This window comes from Triturus cristatus, chromosome 12 (genome assembly GCF_964204655.1).
Source record: "Triturus cristatus chromosome 12, aTriCri1.1, whole genome shotgun sequence".
NCBI lineage: Eukaryota > Metazoa > Chordata > Amphibia > Caudata > Salamandridae > Triturus > Triturus cristatus.
The window spans coordinates 91,973,569-91,994,505 of record NC_140595.1 but is presented as its reverse complement, the minus strand read 5'-3'; the positions used below and the strand labels follow the sequence as shown (position 1 = coordinate 91,994,505).

The window sequence follows — 20,937 nt, the reverse complement described above, 5'->3', positions numbered from 1 at the left end:
TGCAGCTCAATGTCGTTTTGTAGGCATGTGTCAACACAGACAGGGATCTTCAAAACAAGGTGAGCCTTTGTTTTTTAATTTACTAATTTGAAGTAGATTCATATGTAAAACATTGTGCTGTTTTTATGTATCGCTAATTTGCTTTGGGAAAAAACAGATTGGAGTTTGAGGTTGTGAGCTGGTAGGTGATGGGGAGGCTAAAAGATGGGCATGGGACAGAACACCATTGGAATGCATATGGCCAAGGGAGAGTGGGCAGCCCAGGGACATGCGATCAACAGAGGGTAGGCAAGGATACAGACAACGAAGGGCAGACAGGGATGGGGAGGCACACAGACAACGTGAGTGGGGCAAGAAAGGCAGCAGATGGTGGGCAGACCAGGAGCAAGCAAGAACGGCAACTGAGGAGGAAGGGTAAGGAAAGAAACACCCCACAATAAAGAACTACGTACTCAAATGAGGCAGGTGGAAAATATATGCACTCTTGCAGAGTAATTAACCAAAAAGGAAAAAAGGTGCCTGCAGTGGGAGAGGCAAAAGGACAAGTAATTGGTCCATTCTGCAGGGGATGGACAAAACAAGAATAGAGGGGGACTATGAAAAATCGAAAGTGACAAAGAACCAAAGGTAAGCAATGGGTAGGCTCTAAGCCCACTGTAAGCCCATAGTGCATCTCTCAACAAACCGCACTAGCTTGTGCAAGACATAAAAAGGATGACTATAGACACCAATTTTTCTCTCATTTATCCAAGAAAGTTCAAGTGCAAGATTGTTTTTTTCACCCTTACATACATATGTTTAAGCGAAGTATGTCACCGTCTAGTAATATTGTAGACAAAACAAAAAAATCCTGATGAAGTGTGCGCATCAAGCCTCCATTTCAGAAATAATACACGTTTGGCAAAGACAATAGGTCCTGGAGATGCGAGAGCCATTGGCTTTGTTAATGTCTTGTATCCAAGAGCACACAATTTAAGTGAAAAAGTTTTTGGTATGTTACAGAAGTGACTTTTTCTATACAAATCCTGACTGGACAGAAAATGAACATCTATGAGCATCTATGAGCATACTACTTAACTGTCTCTCGCATGTGTGTGCTCGGGCTTTGAGTTGTTTCGAAGGCAGATCCCTAGGGATTGGGGTGGCCTCCCACTCCCTGCAGCACCATAATAATTTGCACTAAGCATAAACAGTCATACGAACAATAATATATATTTTACAGTATCAATACCAACTAAACAGCACCCGACCAGAGCAAAACTGGGGAGGCTCTGGACTGGAAGTTTGGGCTCGACTCTTTCGATAGGAACATGGTCAAGAATGATTTGCATACAGTTTGGTGCAAACTGAGGTGGCATGGTTGTAAAAACAACAATCGATGGGGGACAGAGTAATTATCTACCACATACCGCTGTCCAACGGAGAACTCCAATTTAGTCTCCTGCTACAGGTCCAGACAAGCTACATTCTATAGGCACTTTGTGGCATCCCACAATGATTTGGGATAATATTGAAAGAAGTAAATCCCAGCAGTTCTCTACACCACTTTTCCTTCTAACCTATGCCCCCTCAGGACCATAAACTTTAAACAAAGTATCTCAAAATGGACAACCTAGTGCAGTAACCAGCTAAGTGGACTATGAACATAAGAAATACCAAAAAGGGACCTGCGGAGCTGCTCAAACCTGCCAGCTGACTAAAAAACATAAATGGTGTGCTTATCTCACATTCTTCATCTATCACACTGAGAAAGTGCCACCTTTCTTGCATGGTAGGCCCCCACTTTTTGCTGAATGTACTTTGACTGACTCCTGCCAATCCGGTGCCCAGAGCCTATGTTCCTTCCCTAAAACACAAAACGGCAAACCCTGGCCACATGTCAGCCCCTGGTAAATGGTACCCTAGGTACCCAGGGCCTTGTGACCAGGGAAGGCCTTTAAGGACTGCAGCACTCATTGTGCCACCCTTAGAGGCCATGTACCCTTACACACACACACACACACACCTTGCAGGCTGGGTGTCTGGGTACAAGACAAAACAAAGAGTCGACATGGCACACATCCCTGTGTGCCATGCCCACCACCTACACTTCCATGGTATACATCAGCCACCCCTCTAGCTGGGTGCCCTATGCCAGTGGTGTGGGCACAGGAGCAAGAGACCTGTGCCCCTACAGTACCCAGGTCCATTCCTGGGCGCCAAGTGCAATGCTGCCATTTAAGAGTACATGGCGCTGAGAGCTCGTCAAACACGAAGTCCACAGCACCATAAAGGCAACACTGAAGATTGAGAAGTTTGGTACCAAACTTCTCAGCACATTAAACCCACACTGATGCCAGTGTGGGATTTAATGTACCAAGCACCCCAGAGGGCATCTTAGAGATGCCCCCTAAAACCTAACATCCACGTCTGTTCTGAGGCTGCCACACAGCAGACATGTTGCTGGACCCCTGGGTAGGGGAGCCCCTGCTCTCCTGGGCCTGCAACAGGGCACATCCTGGGCGAGGTGCTAAATCTCCTCCCCCAGGATGGGCAGGGGGAAGCTTCAAAGGCATGCCGCCTCTGTGAGCTTCCCCAGGCCCCTGCAACCCCCCACTCTGGCGGGAAGCTTGGCCGGAAACCCCAAATAAGGAGAGGGGATGTGCCAGCCTGCCAACCCCACCCATCAGGTGGGAGAGGCGAGGTGAAGCACATCTCCAGGCTCTCGCCATCTTGAAGATAGGAAGCCCTGCCCAATCAGGACTGGGCTACTGCCCCAGTCCCACAGGAGAGAGGCAGGATAGGGGGTGTACCCACCCCAGGACAGGGACCCATTGGTCCCTGCACTTCACATACCTACAACGCCCCTAAATCTAGTATTATGGGGCACCCTGAACCTCCCTTCCCCAGATTCCAAAATCCGAAGAAGAGCTAGAAGAAAGAAGACCTGCCCTGCAGCTGCTAAGAAGAGGAAGACACCAACTGCTTTGTCCCCAGCCCTACCGGCCTGTTGAACCTCGAACCTGCTCCAACCAGACATCTCTTGTGGCCAGCAACCTCACAAACCCCGGAGGACCTGGCTACCTTTTGACTCCAAGCCCCTGGGACTCCCATGAGTAGAGGCTATACTCGAAATCTACTTCTAATCCCTGGCAGCAGCCCGGAACCGCAAACCCAGATCACTCTGCACCCACCAAGCCTGGCCTGTGCCAGAGTGAACAAAGACCACGAAGACAACACCGCGGCGACTGTGACCCAGAGTCCGGCACCCAAGAGCCTCCCTCGACACTCCTGAAGAAGCCTGCAACCTCAGAAACAGGTGCCCCGCCCCCCCTCCCCCAACAGCGATCAACAGAGGGTAAGATTTCCCGACACCAAAAGGTAACCCTGTGCCCCACGTGCCCAATCCCAGGGTACCTACCTATCCTCCAACTACCCAACTTACCTCTCGAAGTGGTGGTGGCACCTGAAGAATTTTCGTCCCCGAGCTTGCAGTCTTTTTCTAAACCGGAGCTTTCCCATTGAAATCAATTGAGCGCCCGAAGGCTCAAAAGCACCCTGCACCAAGCCGCCCAAGTGGCCCTGGCAGTGCAACCTCTACACCCATCTACGTCCCCACTTGCCTGAGTAAGTGACCAGGAGCCCAGCTCCCACAGCCGCGTGGCCTTCTAGTCAGCAGCCACCAACCAAGGTCCCTCTACCCATCATAGGATAACATTGGGTCTAACTCTCTCTGCACCTGGCCGCCCCTGTGCCGCTGAGGGTGAACCAACTGTACCTACCTGACCCTGGGAGACCCCCGCGTCTATGCCCAGAACCTTAACTATACCAGTCGAGTACTTACCTTTAAACCGATAACTGAACTTTTCTCCAGAGGGTAACATTGACCGGTTTTTCCAAGTGTGGACTTATGAAAACTTAAAATATTCACCAAAAATCAGCCGAGTAACGAAAATACTCACCTGCTATTAGATGAGCTCCCAGTGCTGGATCTTGGTGCCCAGCACTGACTCTGAAAAATACTTACAACTGTCCTTACCAGTATCCCAATTTTCTCCCATAGGAAATCATTGACTGTTTTTCTGTGAAATTTCTTCAGAGTGTCAATTTCTGCAAACTCTAAATATTCTTTAAAAATCGTATGATTTCTGAAAACGTAATTACTCACCTGTTTTGGATAAAGGTCCCAGTACCGAGTCTAGGCACCCAGTACTGGATTACAAAAGTAACAAGAACATACTATACCTGCAACTTGAATTTTCTGCCATAGGGAATCATTGACTGTTTTCTATGAAATATTTTCTAAGTGTCAACTTTTAAAATAGCAAAATAGTGTCTAAAAATCACAGTAATTAAGTCGACTTTTATCACTTGATTGCAAGTACTGACCCAGGACTGAATCTAGGATCCAGTCCTGGAATTCAAAAAGTAATCTATTGCAAATAACTTGAAACTTCCATTGAACTCAATGCATTATTGTGTTTAAAATTGTGTTGCCTATTACAACCACTTGTAACTTTCTACAAAAGTCAATTGCATATTGCAAAAGTAACTATATAAAGCATCTCATTCAGAGAAAGTATATTTTAATATCCATTGTTGGTTCTAAAAAAAAAAAAAAAAAAAAAAAACACAAGCATATATCTTTTATATAAAACCATTGGCCTAGAGTTCAGTTATTGAGTGTGTGAGACCATTTGCTGGCTGAGTGTGTGCAACAAATGCTTTACACTGTCCTCCGATACTGCCTTACTACTCGACCAAGCTACCACTTTAGAGAGTAAGGTTATATCTAACTTAAGCCTCTGCCAAATCTCTGGGGACTGTGGACTCTGTACACCCTGTACCTATTTGGGAACAGTATATACAGAGCCACTTTCTCACACACACTGCCAAGCGATGTGTCCCATAAAATAACAGCACCTCGATGGCCCTCACATACAACCTGGAAAAACCTCCCCACACAGAATCAAAACAAAAGACATCATTTCAAACAAACACCCTACCAACAGCAAGGTGTGCTATCCATGAAGGAAAGCGCTCTGATGCCCCCACATAGGGGTAGTAAACGCTATACAAATGTTGCAATACAATAAAATACAGTATGCTTGTAGAGATGAGGCTGGCTTGCGTTGCCCTTCTGCCTTCACCTTAACACGTGGGGTTGCATGACTACCGCCGAGTCACACAAGACACAGAAAGCATGACAGGGTCACATATTGACCAGCTGTTTTGAGTGTGCCAGAGGATTAGGGCAGCATAGCATTATCTACAGGAATCAAGGTGGAAAGTATAACTATTAGATTGCAATTGAATTGTTACAAAAGTTAAAAGGTAAATTACTCTCCCTCCACAAGAAAGATCCACTATGAGGCCACACGTAAAAACATTTTGCCTTCACCCAAACCGAATTTTGTCTCGTCTCGAACCGGCCTTTTTATTTTCTGTAACATTTTGGAAACTACATTTTCTGACCAACTAGCTACAGCTTGCCTTTACGCAGGTAATCCTAGTTTTCACCGACAGCTCTGTACGTAATATCGCAAAATCTAAACCTGGTTTATTAACATAGTTTGAGTCTACATGTACTGGTTACTGTTCATTTGTAACATTTCTTTTCGAAATGTTACTTCCAAATGAACAGCTACAAGAATAAAAACTATACATCGGGGGCCGTTTAACAAATATGGAGGGGTCTGATTTAAGAAATCTTGACAAAATCTGGGGCTAGCTTTCGAAAAACATTGTTTGAAAAGTGTACGTGTATGAAGGAATTCGACATGTTTATTGCACATGGGCCAGGTTAAGAATTACGAGAGCCATTTGCATTACGAGAGCCATTTGTAAACTAGGGAAGTCCCCACTTCAAGTATTTTTAAAGACTGAAATAGATCTCTATACTTACATTTCAAACAGCCCTCAACAGTATGGTGGGCAGTTAAATAAAAATGTACCCTAACCGGAGAAATCAATAGTATAAAAATGCTTGTCCCAGGCAATACATTAGGCTCATTTTCCTTTGGGCTACAATCTACAAGAACACGTTTCGACCAACCAGTTACACATGGGCAGTGTAGCACTACTTTTCATGACCGAGGCACAGTAATTTCTAATACAGCTTCCAAACAAAACATTTCACAACTGAAATATTTCTTAACCGCTAGCATCAGACTTGCGCAAATGCAACGTGATTACAAAATAAATTACTATGGTATTTGTTTGTCCTAGCGCTGAAACATGTTGCTATCGGGGTCTTTTCCGTCATCGCATCTTCCGTTAAACCACACCCTCCCCCGAGGCACAGTCATTGCCCACTAGACCACTCTCAAAAGACCCTCTCGAGCACACCGCCACCCCTTCTGCCGAAATTACAGATCCATTATCTTTGACACACCTCCTCTGCCCACTCAAGACCGACCCTCTCAGTCCACACCACAACCGCAAAACTCCCCCAACTAATCGTGGGTTTGCCTTCACTTATGGCCGGCTGTTCGGACTCTTGTGAACACCGACTCCGGTATGGCTCAACCGCACCAGGTCACGGAACCCTTCCACCAGGACCCCCCTCCCTAGCACCGTTGGAGGTCCCATTCCCTGCTTCGGACTTATCGTTTCCATACGCCCTACTCTTACCCTCCTTGAGACCCGCTACTGTTGGGCCGCCCGTACATCTTCTTCAGTCTTCAACACAAGCAGCCCAAAATCCGGATCCCTCAGTACGATCGACGTAGTAGACTGAACGTCAGCGCGCAGAGGAACTTCCGTAGCGCGACGGAGTGGCCTTCATCGGCTATATGGCATCGTAGTAACCAGCCAATGTGGATTAGAGGGGGGTGGTTACGTCTGCAGACATCTTGGAATATATATATTCGACTTGCGCTACAGGCGTGTAGAAAACTGTAGAAAGTAAATTCGTTTGTACAATAAATAAACATGTGTGAGATTCAAACACTTCATATGTAAACAGGTTGTAAAAAGTTAAGACAAGCCTCCCCAAACTGCAATTGTTTTCTTACCTAATTTAGGTCTTGTATTTCTCTGCGCAGGTATATGTTCATTTCAGTCCGAGATGTCTCTCGCCCTTCCCGCTCCTAACGAAATGGCATTCAACCAGTCTACAGAATTTTCACCTTCACACTGCTGGTCGTGCCACGCTCTGGAATGCACAGGATGATCGATATTGTGACGCCAAGCGAACTCCAGTAGGAGACGTTGGTTGCATGGACATAAAAAAGAGACTACGGCGATCAGCCATTTTAAAATGCCTGGCGCTGAAGACAAAGAAATAAAGGACGGACTCGGGATAGGATGCCATTTTGAGGAACGAACTTGGAAAAACATAAAGTGAGAAGGCAAGGCTTTCAACGACTTTTATTGACACGATGTTACATGGATGCTCAAGGCTTCTACTTCTTAAGAAAAGCTTAGAGACTCGAGTCAGAAACAAGGCCTGGACACCGGATTACGGCTCACCGAAAGAAGGGATAACACATTGAACGCTAAGCCATTAATCGAGAGGCCTTCTTTTAATGGCTATGGGACATCGAGATCATAGACATAAAAGACACACTTACCTTGGTGCTCCATATTGGTAAGTGCTATGTTGGCACTGAACAAAGACTTTAGAATTAAAAGCTGACGGGAATGTTGTTGCCACAATGGGAAATGGACTTCTACCTTCTCGTTTCTGTGGGCTTCCACATTTACTCCTTTTATGAGGTTTATTTGTTGTCCCAGGAGTACATTGTAGAATATGACAATGGCGTTGACTCAGAGGAGGGCACTTTATTTTGGGGCCTTAAAAAGGATACCTTGGATTTCGAGTGGAACTTCTGGACAGGGTGGGCTCGGGTGCCGTTACTTGTGTTTCTCACTGGGCACATCGTCGTGTCCTTAGCATCCCGTTACTTCCTGAGAGCCCTACAACCTTGGTGCCTAATGATCTATGGCATGTTTGCCTGCTGGTATCTCCTGGGGATCCATGGATTTGGACTACTCCTGCTCCACATCGCTGTGTCTTACAGTGTTGCCCAGCTGAGGATCCCTGTGCTGTCCTGGGTCTGCTCTCTTTTTCTCCTCGCCATTCTACAGGTTGAGGCAATTGAGGAAGAAACCAGGGCTTGGTACAGAACAGAGAATGAGTATTACCTGCTCCAGTTCACACTGGCTGTGCGCTGCTTGTTCTATACCAGCTTCTGTCTGGAGTATTGCTGGCAGCAGAAGGATCAGGAGAGTGGGTATTCTTTGGCATGGCTGCTGCTGTACATGTTCTATTATCCCATGTTCCACAATGGGCCTATCATGAACTTTGATGAATTCCGTAAAGAGATGCAGAAGCAAAAGACCTCCACTCCAAAAACTGACCTGCTTGTTGGCATCCTTAGTGCATTCCGCCTTTTCTGGTGGTGGTGGCTTGCAGAATTGATGATTCATCTCATGCACATGCATGAGATGTACGCCAGTGATGCCTTTTTGAGAACTACATCCCACTGGGCTTTGGGGGGCTTGGCTTTAGCTCATGTGCTATTTTTCTATGTCAAATACCTGGTTCTTTATGGCCTTCCTGCCCTTGTTGTACGCATAGACGGGCTGAGGCCTCTGCCTTTGCCACGCTGTGTCAGTACAATGTACAGTTTCACTGAGATGTGGAGAAGTTTTGACATCGGACTTCATAGGTTTCTGATCAGATATATTTACATACCAATGGGAGGTTCAAAGTCTGGCTATGGAGGGATGTTGTTATCCACAGGCATTACTTTCGCATTTGTGACCTACTGGCATGGAGCGCACCAAAATCTTTGGTGCTGGGCCGTGCTAAATTGGATTGGTATCAACACAGAATATGTCATCAGGAGACTGTTGTCCTGCGCTGTTGTCCAAAGCACCGTTTGTCAGAAACTTTCTGCAGAGATGCAGCGACGGTTCCATGCAACACTAGCTGCAGTTGCAACATCAATGCTGATTTTAACCAATCTAGTATTTCTAGGAGGGGAGCATGTAGGAAAGATATACTGGGAGAAGTTCTTCATTGAAGGGTGGCCCTGGGCACCAATAATAGTGTGGGCATCCTTGTACTGCTATGCCCACATTGGCATAGAATGGGACAGAGTTTATCACCTGCGTTAGTAATTCTACTTCGTACATTTGTTTTAGGACGCTTAAGGATGTCAAGGGTCCTGTTTGTATTCTGTTGGAGTGCAAAGTTTACAATCCCTGCGTGATATCCAAGGCCCAATTTCAGAATTCTTTGTTTTATTTATTTTTTTATGAAAACATTGATCAGATCATATTTTATTTTTGAAGCTAAAAAGTGAAAACAAAATGAAAAAGATTGGATTTGCTGTGCAATTATAATTTGTCGATAAAGGCATTACCAATCAATATCTTCTAGTGCTTTCAATCATTCTTTGAAATGTGTGAATGCCTTGAGTCCTTAAATCTGATTGTTCTTTGCTGATGGGTTAAATAGTATTTTTAAAATGCTTTGAGAAATATGAAATTGAAGTGAAGATACATTTTTTTTTCAGTTGAGAAGGCACATACATTTTTGTATTTCTTTCTTGTTCTACTCCTTATTTAAAGAAAAGATTAAATAAAGAGGTGAAAATTGGACTACTCTTGTCTACACGGCCTTTGGGGAAAGGAGCTGGCCTAACGGCTAGGTCGGTCGACCTCGAATCTGGGGAACTGGTTTCGAGCCTCAGCAATGACGCTGAACAACCTGTGATTCTGGGCAAATCACTTAATCTCCCCGTGCCTTACAAAAATGAATGTGTCCTCATGTAATGCAACTGGTGATACGTAAAACGCTCTGATACCCAACACGGGTCAAGTTCGCGCTATATAAAACTTTGTAAAAAAAATAATAAAAAAAATCATTTGAAACACGTAATGGTCCAAAGGAGTGGTAGTTGAGCATAGAGTTCACATAATTTTCCGTACTTTCAATGACGAAACAGATAACAGACTTCAGGCAAAAGCAAGATACAATTATGCCGTGAAAGGACAAGAGACCCCTAGAACAAATCCTTGTTCATTATTTATAATCTGCAGATAACATTCATAGACATTATTACAAGCAACTTGAGAGTCGTTGGGAACTGCATTTTTAAAACCCAAATTTGCATTGCTGGGAAAAATTTTAAAGAGAGTGAATAAAATAGTGTGTGTGTATATATATATATATATATATATATTTTTTTTTTTTGGGGGGGGGGGGGGGGTTTGTTGCCACTTTACAGTAGGTAAGTTGTTTGGTCCCTCTTGCATTTCTTCTCTGAAGAATACTTTCTCTATATGCTCTGTAACTGAATCAGGCATTTTCTGAAAGACAGAGCTTCATCAGAAGATGTAAATATCAAGTGTTGAGGTGTGTCCATAACACTTTAATTTGAAGTAACATTTGGTAGGGAGGTTGGTACATCTTAATTTAATGAAGGCTACAGTAACTGTAATGGGCATGTTGGCTGTTTGGAGCCAAAGATGCACTCCAAGAGCGATTAGGGTCATCATATCTAATCCATTTGACTGGGCTAAGCGGACACAACTGTTTTGTTCACCACCGCTTCTGAACTTGTTTTTTTAGATGGATAACAAAGTGAATAATATGATGGTCTAACCAGGTCACCCAATATAGTTTTGGGTTGCTTGTCTGCATATAGATTGCTAAAAGTTTAAAATGCTTGCACTTCTCTTTGTTTAATGTTCTGTGTGATTTCCTGGATCACAGGTAAATTTACCTTGTTAAAGAGTGAGCTCAAATGGTTTAGGGGTCGTCAAGAAGAAAAAGTCTTCCCAAACCAGTATTTTAATGGTTCTTTAGAATCTAAAATTCATTACAGACTTTAGTAGTTTCAAAGGCTTTGCAACTCCAGTTCCAGCCTAAGATCGCCCCACTCAACGTCTCGTCAAATCCTAGCACTGTCGCTTTTTAGGTCTCGCATGCGCTGCATAGGAGACCTTTAGCCGTCGTACAGCTCTTTTTCCAAGCACATACTCGTGCTTGTGGGGGCATACAGCTTGCGGGAGTGTGCAGTGGCGCGCCACAAGCACGACTGTGTGCTTTGAAAAAGAGCAAACAGCTGCTGCTTGTATTTCAGTGCTTGTTTGCTTTTCTGTCTCTCTACCTACCGGTCTCTCGTCTCCTTTTGCTTTACCAATCTAGCGTCTATTCTATGATTTATTTTACTTTCTCGCCGTCTTTTCTCCCTGTTCTCCGTTTAAGCCACAATTTCTCTCTCATTCTTTTCATATGTAATTACACTAGCCTTCCCTTCTCTCTCCGGTAATTTTTTCGGGAGTTCACTTCCTCTTTTTCTCACATTTTCGCTAATTCTCTCCACGTGTTTATCTTTATTTCAACTTTTCTCTGTGTATCTCGCTATTTCCTCCTTCCACTTTCTGCCCCCTTCTCTCTCCCTTTCTCTCTGTCTCTTACGCCCTCTCTAGCTTCTAGTCAGCACTCACTAATGTTCCTTTCTGTTCAACTTTCTTCCTTCTCTTTTCTGAACCCCTGATCTTCATCGAAGGTTTTCGCGACCCCTCCATGCCCGATCACAGTTTCTCCTCTGTATCTGCCCCTTGCGGCTTTTATTCTTGTCCCCCAACTTTATACTCTTCTACTCGAACCCCTTTCCCTACATTTTACTTTTTCTTGTCTCTCTATTCTCCGTCCACTTTGGTTCTCTTTATCTCTCCAATCTGCGATCTTCCCTCTCTCTCACCTTCATCCCACGCTTGCACTTTCTTCCTGCACACCCTGTCTTTCATACACATTTTAGTGTCTCTCCACTGCTTTGTGAACCTTTCACAGTGCGCAGGGGGGCAAGAGGGTTATGGGGAAGAAGAAAGGGGTTGAGCGAAAGGCCTGGGAGAGATATTGAGGAATGGGGAAAGAGAAGAGAGGCCAGAGGGAGCATATGTGACTGGAAGGAAGAGGCCGGGTGTGCCGAGAGCTAGTGAGGCCGCGAGAAGGGGGTGAAAGGCGAGATACGAGCGGGTCAGCAGCGGGGAGACATGTGGGGGCGAAGGGGCACAGGGATATATAGAGACGGACCTGGGGAGGCCAACGGGCAGGGGATAAGGGGCAGAATGTGTGATCAGAGGGGCGGGGAGGTGAAAGAGAGGTGGGTAAGTGAGTGGGTGGGTGGGTGAAATGGGGAGAAGGTGGGAGGGAAAGTGGCGAAGAGGAGAACAGGTAGAACAAGCATTGGCATAGCCAATAGGTCTCGCCTTTGGGACCTTATAACTGTTTAGCCATGCAACACTTGATGTTCTTGCACCAAGGATATTGTGCAGGATAACTAAACACTTATAAGGTCCCAAAGGCGAGACCTATTGGCTATGCCAATGCTTGTTTAACCAAGGAGCCTACATTGTTTCGTAGTGCGGGTCTCTTGAACCCATTATTAGGGTCTTAGCAAAAAACAACTGTTCATTGTACGCATTTTGTAAGCTCATGAAGGCCCACTCTTTCTCTACCGGCAACAGTCTGCTCTACTTGTTAATGCTTTAAGTGCCATGAAACTAACCTTTGTTCGGTTGCATTCAGGTCCTCTACAAATCCCTAAATAAATAAACTACATGCCATTTTGCAGCATTCTGTAGAACTCCCGTGACACAGTGTGTCTGGTACCTGTATTAGGTAGTTTAAAGTCTTGGACTCTTGTTCCAAATGTTGAGGGTTCATGTCCTGGTGTCATCATGCTTCCCAATTCAGTTTTCTGATTTAATTTATTTACTATATTTTCAGAAAGCTTAATGTTATCTGATTTAAATATTGTTTTAGAGGTAAGATCAAAATTGAAAAAATGTGACCCAAAATTAACTTTTACTACTCCTCCTATAAAGAACAGATTAATTAAAGTGACACTCAGACTAAACGTGACTGCACTGCTTTTAATTATATGGTGAAGACAATCTTCTGATGGAGTCCTTAGTTGCTTAGTATAAAAAAAACTTTTTCAGGACTTTTATTAATGAGACATTGATGAAAGGTCAATTGGTCCAAGCTAGGCAGGTTGCTTTGTAATGAAGAGGACAGAGCCTGTTGAATAGAAGAAGAAAACATTGTCTTCTGATCAAATCAGCAATTGACTCAGATGTTTTCCATACCAAATTAACTCATAATCCAGTTATAGTTTGTTTAGGAGCACAGATCCTTAAGGAACTCTCTGAAAGGTGCTTTACTGATCTCCTACTCGCTAATCTTCTTGCAGTGGTGATTAAAACTGTTCTGACAGACTGCAGATCTGGCTCAAAAAGTTTATACTTGAAGAGGTTGGTTGTTTGAATAACATGCTGAATAGACCGAATATAAAAAATACATTATATTTAGCCTCTAATACAGTGTATCCCAAACTGTGGCTAGTGAGCCAATTTGTGGTGGATCAGATAAGTCCGCAATAAATAAAGATGCCTTTAAATTCTGTGTTTATCTTGTCGCATTTTCCAGCGCTTAAAGACTGAGGTCAAATGTCAGGTTGTGTCTTCTGAGGAATTAATGTTTTCTTTTCTTTCTCCAACTACAAAGTGAGAGAAGTTTTTAAAGTGAATTATGTGATAATCTTGCTGGAGTGCCAGGAATGTGAAAGAACCGGCTGTAGGATGTTGTTGTGGTTTTTTAAAATTTGCAACACACAGCAAAAAGTAAATACCTGTGAAGTAACTATGCATTCAGCTAGTAGGAAAGCAAAAATGAATTACATCTTTTCTTTTTAGGTCTTGGCTAGACAGTGCATGCAATGTCTCTTCGAGACATGTTGTTCAGTGGGCATAGCACTGCCCGTGCTCCTGTTTCTTTATTCCCTCACCCACCTTCTGGACAGGAAATCGAAAACCTCGAAAACCTCTACAGATTAACTATCTTGTTTCTTGTTTTATGGCTGCCCCTGTAGATGCTGGTCATTTAAAGGACATCCAAGAAAACATCACTGCAGACAAGCTGCTGTCATGGTCTAACAGGAGGAATAGAAAGACTATTTCTGTCCCTCACGCTGATGCACATTTGAAATAAACATGCTACTAGAGAGAAGAGCTGCAGAAACGCCACCCGCTCGCTGAGTAAATACAGAGGACTCAGCAAGCCATCTTTAATCGAAGCAGAGCTCGCGTTGAATGAAACTTCAAAGCAGTGATCAGTCCAACCACTCGAAACACAAGCAGTCGCAGGGGAGGCATCAATAATTGCTGGATCGCATTCACACTGTTTTAGGCAATTTCAGGGGATGAGAGGACAGAAAAGAGAAACAAAATAGTCTCACCTCATATGAAGACGGCTCCCTCAGCACTGCAGTAGATATGCTGCTTACATTCCAAGTCAACAGCACTTTAAGCACCGCAGAGATGACTGGACAATATAGCCTACTGAAGCAGACTGCGCCCCTCGCTCAGCTGGCCTGTGAAGACAACAAGCATTCAACTCCACATAATTCAACACAGCACCACAAAATTAATGTCATGCAATTCAACAATACACAGATCCACACTGTATAATTCCACTACACAAAACACATTTCATTATCATAATTCCACGCCACACAATTCCGCTCCACATCATTCCACTCCATCCCATGTAATTGCACTCCAACACATTCAACTCCATATATTTCCACTCCCCTCCATGCCACATAATTCCTATTCACATAATACTACTACATGCAATATAATTCCACTCCATTCCAAACAACATAATTGCACTCCACGCAACACAATTAAATATATCCTTCTCAGGATTTTTAGCAGTCCTAAAGCATCACAGTATTTTTTGAGCCATCTACAAATGCGTGTATAGGTCCTCTTCCATATTGAGACCCTCTGGTGTCTTGGTATTTAGTTTTATAATATATCTTGACTCCAGTTGTCTCAACCTTTTTTCCCTGTCACCTTCTCACACATTTTAGGTTCTGCATCAATCACGCAATATGTAAGACCTTCTGTGTTCCCTTTATGAAATTCTTCAAAGTGCCTTGCTACAGGGTAACCTTGATCTCGATTCTTGATGGCTCGCAGATTCTGTAAGATTCTTTTATGAACCGGCAGTATTGAACTCTCAATATACACTAACAAAGAAGGGCATTGCAATATATACACAGCATATTCTGTGTTACAATTATACTGTCCCTTGATCTGTTTGGTGCGTAATGTGAGGGGAGAAGCGTATTGTGTTGTGTTTTTTCCGTGCTGACATGCTTTGCATTTCCCACACTTTTGGAATCCTCTTCTCACCATCAGCCAGGTGTTTGTGACCTCTTTTCTACTCTCAGGGCTGCTCACCACCAGATCATGTCTCATTGACCTTGCTCTCCTGAAAATGATGCCTGGCCTGCGTGGGGCTGCTGCCCTCAGAATTGGGTTGTTTCTAATAAGGTGCCAGTATTTATTCATGATGGCTCTAATGGCCGCCTCTTGTGTATTGTAGGTTGTAATAAACATAAAATGTGGGTCAAATTTCATACGTTTCTGACTACTCTTTCTGTTGAACAGGATTGCTTCCCTGGGTTTGGACTTTGCTTTCAAGGTGGCCTTTTGTATACCCCCTCTCTTTGAATCTTTTTCTCAGGTCGTTAACTGCCTTCTCTTACTCTGGCTTTTCACTGCAGTTATGTCTTACTCTGAGACAGTCCCCATATGGTATATTCTGTATCAGGTTATGGGGATGAAAACTTGATGCATGTAACACGGTGTTCACAGCGTTGGTTTCCTGAACAAGTTCGTTTGTAGTCGGTCTCCCTTCACGTACACAGTCAAATCAAGGAAGTTCACCTCAGTTTGACATAAGTTGCTCACAGAATGTAAATTAAGATCACTGACCTCAATTCTTCCCAAAAATGATCTCACACTCTGCTCTGTACCCTTCCAAACAATGAACAGGTCGTCTATGAAACAACTTCGATGGATGACATGTTCCTCCCATTCCACCTGATATTCTGCAAGGACCGCCTACTCCTCCCACCAGCCCATATGCAGATTTACATAACGGGGGAGAAGCAGGTGTGAATCATAGTCCCTAATAGCTGTTGAAATACTTCACCATTAAAAAGGGAAACATTGCTTGTTAAAGACAGCTCAATCATTGCTAGCAGCATTTTAATACGCTGCCATAATTTCAAAGGTCTGGTGCCCAGGAAATGACTAACAGCTCGCATACCATCTGTGTAACGAATGCTCGTGTACAGTGAGGTGACATCTACTGTAAGCAGGATGTAAACTTTCTCCCACGGGAGGTCATATACCCTTTTTAGAAAATCACCCGTGTCCTGTACATAAGACAGAAGGCTCTTAACCATATCATTCAAAAAGGGGTCAATGTATCTGGACACATTTTCCAAACAGCTGCCAATTGCAGAAAGGATCAGGCGCCCTGGGGGGATTATCTTTATTTTTTTGTGTTTTTGGTATCAAATAAAACACCGGTATGACGGGATGATCTTTCATTAAAAAAACAATATTCCTCCCGACTAAGGAGATCCAGATCTCTCCACTGTTGCAGTTTAGAATAAATCTTTAGGTCATGAACCTTCCAAAACTTGCCTTGCCACTCAACAGTAACACATGGCTTCCTTAAGTTGGCTGTATGCCTCTACCATGTAAGCCTCTTTCCCATGTAAGCCTCTTTCCCCTATAGCACTATATTACCACCTTTTTCAGAATTCATCACATCACAATTTGTTTTCAATTGCAACTTATTTACTAAATCATAATATTCTTTCTCTTGTGTATATACACACACACACACAATTTATAAATCCTCAAAATCGCATGGAAAAACTAAAGCACTCCTTTGTGCGGTTCACCCTTTGATTCACAACGTTTCAGCTCTCTCCTCCATCAGGTCCTGACGAAGGCAGAAATCGCGGAAACATGCTATCATGAACAATTGGGTGAACTGCGTACGAGGGCTGGCATTTTCCCTTGCGATTCTGAAGATTTACTAATTGTGCATGTATGAACTGGTTGCTGCATGCACAGATGCAGTCGGTGGAGAGCAGCTTTCCGCAGCTTCTGTGGAGATATATTCTGTGAATATCTTAGCTTTTTTTTTATTTTACAAAAACCTTTATTGGAGGTAAGAAGTATTGATAACCCATCGGGCCAGCCACGTCAGTTGGGACAAGCTATTATTAAATTTCTGAATATCTTAACTTTGACTGTTATGAATACTTGTAAAATGCCGCCTATTGTCACCTGCAAACTTTTAAGGAATTTAACTTTGAGTATCTGGCATTATATTTTGATTAGGATTCCCAAACTGTGACCAGGCTGCTGAGCTTGTGCCAGCCCACAGGCCAGTCAAGTTGCCAATACGCCACAATCATGCTGTCTCGCTCCTCTGTGTCGGGCTTCCTGTTCTGGTCAAGGGCTGGGAAACGAGCTCAGAAACTGCTCTGAATACTTCACAGGAGGCTGGTGCAGGACTACGGGCCTGTCTCTCAAGGACCCCAGGTCTGCGTGTGGCTCTTTGCAGGCGTCTGGCCCTTTCCCAGTCCCTGCCTGCTCAGCTCACCATGCTGCTCACAAACCATCACTGCGCTTAACTTCCTTGAGGAGGTAAGAGGCGTGCAGCAGGACGGTGGCTGGGATGGCCGTGGGCTGGGAGGCTAGGTTACCAGAGGTGAGGCTTTGGGGGTGGGGGGGCTCATTTCAGTTTCTTTCCCCTATTACACTGATCCTGAAGGCGGATCCTGTCCCGACACAGAGGGACAAATCACTGCCTGCCATTGCACTGGGGGCTCTGAAATATCGCTGCTCAAGAGTAAAAGAAGCGGGAAATATCACTGTGTCGCGCTTGTGGGTGCGGCTTGTGGGGGGTGGCGGCAGCTATCTGCTTTGTCCAGGGGATGGCGGTTTGTGATCAAGCTACTACTGCATATGCACTTACAGTGATGCAGTAATACAAAAACACCCCCATTAACCTGTAATGTGCAGGGTTGTTTTGGAGTTGTTTGGTATCTCAGGCCATTGCTTAAGTCGCCTGAACTGTTCTGAACTATTGCCTATTAGAACTGCTGTTCAGCCAGCAGGCCACGGTCACGGTCATTGCCACTGCCTGGTTCTCAGTTCCTGAGTAAGGGGCCTCTAGTTCTCTTACGCTGCAACCCATATAGCACTATTACATTACTTGCGGTGCCTGCGAAAAGTTGGGCTAGGCTGCCCACTAGCCCCTATTGGTTTGTTGACTGTGGCAGGTGTCTGATAACTGCAGATCCAACCTTACAGTCTTCTTGTTTTATTCTCCTGGAGTTCTTTATACTGGGGCAGCACTCGTACTATGGGGAAAAGAAAGGCTGCCCCTGCCAAACCCCTGTATGCCCTGGCACCTGCCTGAATTACAACCATTGGTGGCTTTCTGGCTGGGGTAGTGTCTACTTTCATTTCTATACTCCTTCACATTTTCGTGTTAACAATACCGGACTTCGTCACTTTTTGTATTTCCAGCTTACATTTTAGTCCTATCTTCATTGCTAACTTTTTAAACGCCTTTAAGCGATGAAAACACTCGCCCGTCGTTACTTTCTGCATCTCATCGTGTACCGAAAACCGCTTCTTGTTAGGTGAGTGGGACTTCTGTTATGGTTCTAACAAATCCGTCCACGGATTGTGTTTGTGAATATTCACTTTATATGACCTTACTTCATTCCCGTTTCCCTTAGACTCGTCTTTTCCGAAATTCGATTACCGGATAAGTACGAAACTCACACGAGAATTAGGTAACTAAATCAAACCTGCCATCACTCCTTTGGTCCTTATTTTCATGGTGTTCCACACCGTTTTCGCACGACCTCTATCACTTGACTTTACCTTCACTCGCACGACCTTAGTGTTTGACTCTCGTTTTTACCTGCACCCTTTATTTGTTGGACAATGTAGTTCACTTTTGCTTTGATTTCCATGGTATAAACGCGCGCTCACACTACTAAACTTGTGGACTTAGTCTTCACAGCACGCATCTTGGTTATAAGGTTTCCTTCTCTTAAACGCTGACCGTTTACATAAGCATTCATGTTCGCCATTTATTTTTTCATTTTTCCTTGTTTACCCTGCACTATTTTTCTTGGTTTTTTCTCAGACCGTTGTAATATTTCACCTAGTTGTCATTATTATGACGCATATATATTAATTGGATTTCAACTCAAAAGAAACTCACCGCATGTGTAATATTTCGCTTTATTTGTGGTCTTATGTCTTGGTAGTGATTACCTTTTTTATTTCTAGGACCTTATCCCCTGATGAAGAGTCTGAATGATTCGAAATGCATTGGGATCATTATATTTGCTACTTCACTTAATTGATTATACTCTTCGTTTCTACTAAAGATTGGAATTCACTTTGATGTTACAATTGAATAAAAAGTACTTTTGACCACGCATCAAGTAGCTTTGTGCAAAACATTTTGGAGGAACAACGCAACCAAAATTGGATCACCTTATTTTACTCCTTCACGGATTCATTCAGGTGTGCACCAGAGGGACGCCAGGTAATCCACCTGGCGCATCTTTACAGTAGTGTCTAAAGCGACAGAGTTAGCTATGCGCAGATAGTCCATGATGAAGGAAGAGCTCCCATGGCATTTGTATACAGATTTCCAATTTACGCAAACCATATTCATGGCCGTAGTGTCTTTGATTTCCTATTATTAATTGTAAAAGGTTAGCACTAGGTTATTTTCATATTAGGCAAAGCTTACACGGTTCTTACCCATGTCGAGGGGCTAAGTAATCCTTCAAACAATTTTTCTGGCTTGGTTAAGTGCTTTTACCCAAAAAAAAAATATATATATCTTCTGCTACTATTTTGCTTAAAAAAACTGGTACATTACGTCTGATGCTGAAACTGATAGCCCTTACGTCCCTAATATTAACTACTAAAAACAATTATACAACGGGAGATGCGCACTTGTGCGAAAACTTGCAACAGGTCATGTCTGATAAAAGGTCCTTAATCTCTAATGAGGATTGTGACTTGGAAACCGCCTCAGGGAGAGAGTCTGATTGCAGTAAGAAAGGGGGTAAAAGACTAAAAAAAGTTAATAACATTGAAGGAGCAGCTTCCATGAGCATATCGGGAGGTCCAAGCTCCTCAATTCATACTGGGAGGTCTAAGCACCTCAACACATAATGGTAGTCTAACCACATTGAACAGATCAGGAGATCAAAGCACCGCGAAAGTCTTGGGTGACCGAGGTGGCACACATATCTTAAGTGCTCAGAGTACAGCAGAATATATTGCCATGGAAAATCAAGGGCATAAGAGTGAAGAATTACTTGATTAATGCATCCTTGACCTGGAGCAGGATGATATGGACATCGATGACCTATGCACAGAGGAGGAATGTCCGTCATCCTCTAAGGGGATAATAATGGACCCCCTTGGTCAGGAGATGTTTTCCCCACATAACATCAGGCATCCAAGAAGTGCCGAATTGGTGGCCTAAAGATCATGTGGGGACATTTATTTGAAGATGGATAAGAAACCCCCTAGAAAAAGAGGCACGTAACATCTTGAAAGCCGAGTGCACTAGACCAGTGATCCAAGAGAAAGTTTGCCTAGCTCCGAACCTGGATCCTGAATTTTTAGGTCTCGCCTGAGACAGCACGCATGCGCTTCTCTGCGAGGCTTCTAGTAAGGACTTCCAACTCGGACCACACGCTTGTGCGCGTTTTTTTGGGGTTTTTTGCACACACTCTATTGGCCTTTGCGTGCGTCTTTCTAAGAAAAGCATGCAATTGGCCAAAGGCGTGTGCATGTCCCGCCTTCTCTCTCCCCTGGCCTAGGGAGCGAGCAGCGGCCCCGCACTGTGCCTGCTGCAATCCTTAAATTCTTTGTAGTGCGCGCGCACCACCCGCGGGCTTTTTAAATTTTCTTCTAGTTTTGTAAAAGCTTGCATGAAAAATGTTCGGGACAAAAATGTATGAGAATGTGTATGGTACGTGCTGCGCAAGGTGAAGTCTGCACTGTTTT

The 20,937-nt window shown here is 43.9% G+C and overlaps 2 protein-coding genes across 5 annotated transcripts in view; one reads left to right on the top strand and one right to left on the bottom strand.

Annotated features, from left to right (window-relative positions):
* The window catches only part of KHDC4 (KH domain containing 4, pre-mRNA splicing factor), a 77,080-nt gene extending 69,922 nt beyond the window's left edge, over positions 1-7,158 (bottom strand). Inside the window, exons 1-2 of one of the 4 annotated variants that reach the window (XR_014972150.1) lie at positions 6,996-7,144; positions 6,613-6,876 (exon numbers count right to left, since the gene is read on the bottom strand). Coding sequence is in view for 2 of the 4 variants with exons in the window: in XM_085638261.1 (XP_085494387.1) it covers positions 6,613-6,650 (38 nt within the window). In the remaining 2 variants the exon portion in view is untranslated. Of the gene's footprint in view, positions 1-6,612; positions 6,877-6,995 lie in introns of those variants that run through there. The other 3 variants (XM_085638261.1, XR_014972151.1, XM_085638262.1) reach the window with 3 other exon arrangements.
* Positions 7,159-7,295: 137 nt separating this feature from the next.
* HHAT (hedgehog acyltransferase) lies at positions 7,296-9,866 on the top strand. Its single transcript, XM_085638263.1, has one exon. The coding sequence runs from the start codon at positions 7,624-7,626 to the stop codon at positions 9,103-9,105; it is 1,482 nt and encodes a 493-aa protein (XP_085494389.1). The 5' UTR covers positions 7,296-7,623; the 3' UTR covers positions 9,106-9,866.
* Positions 9,867-20,937: the final 11,071 nt, after the last annotated feature.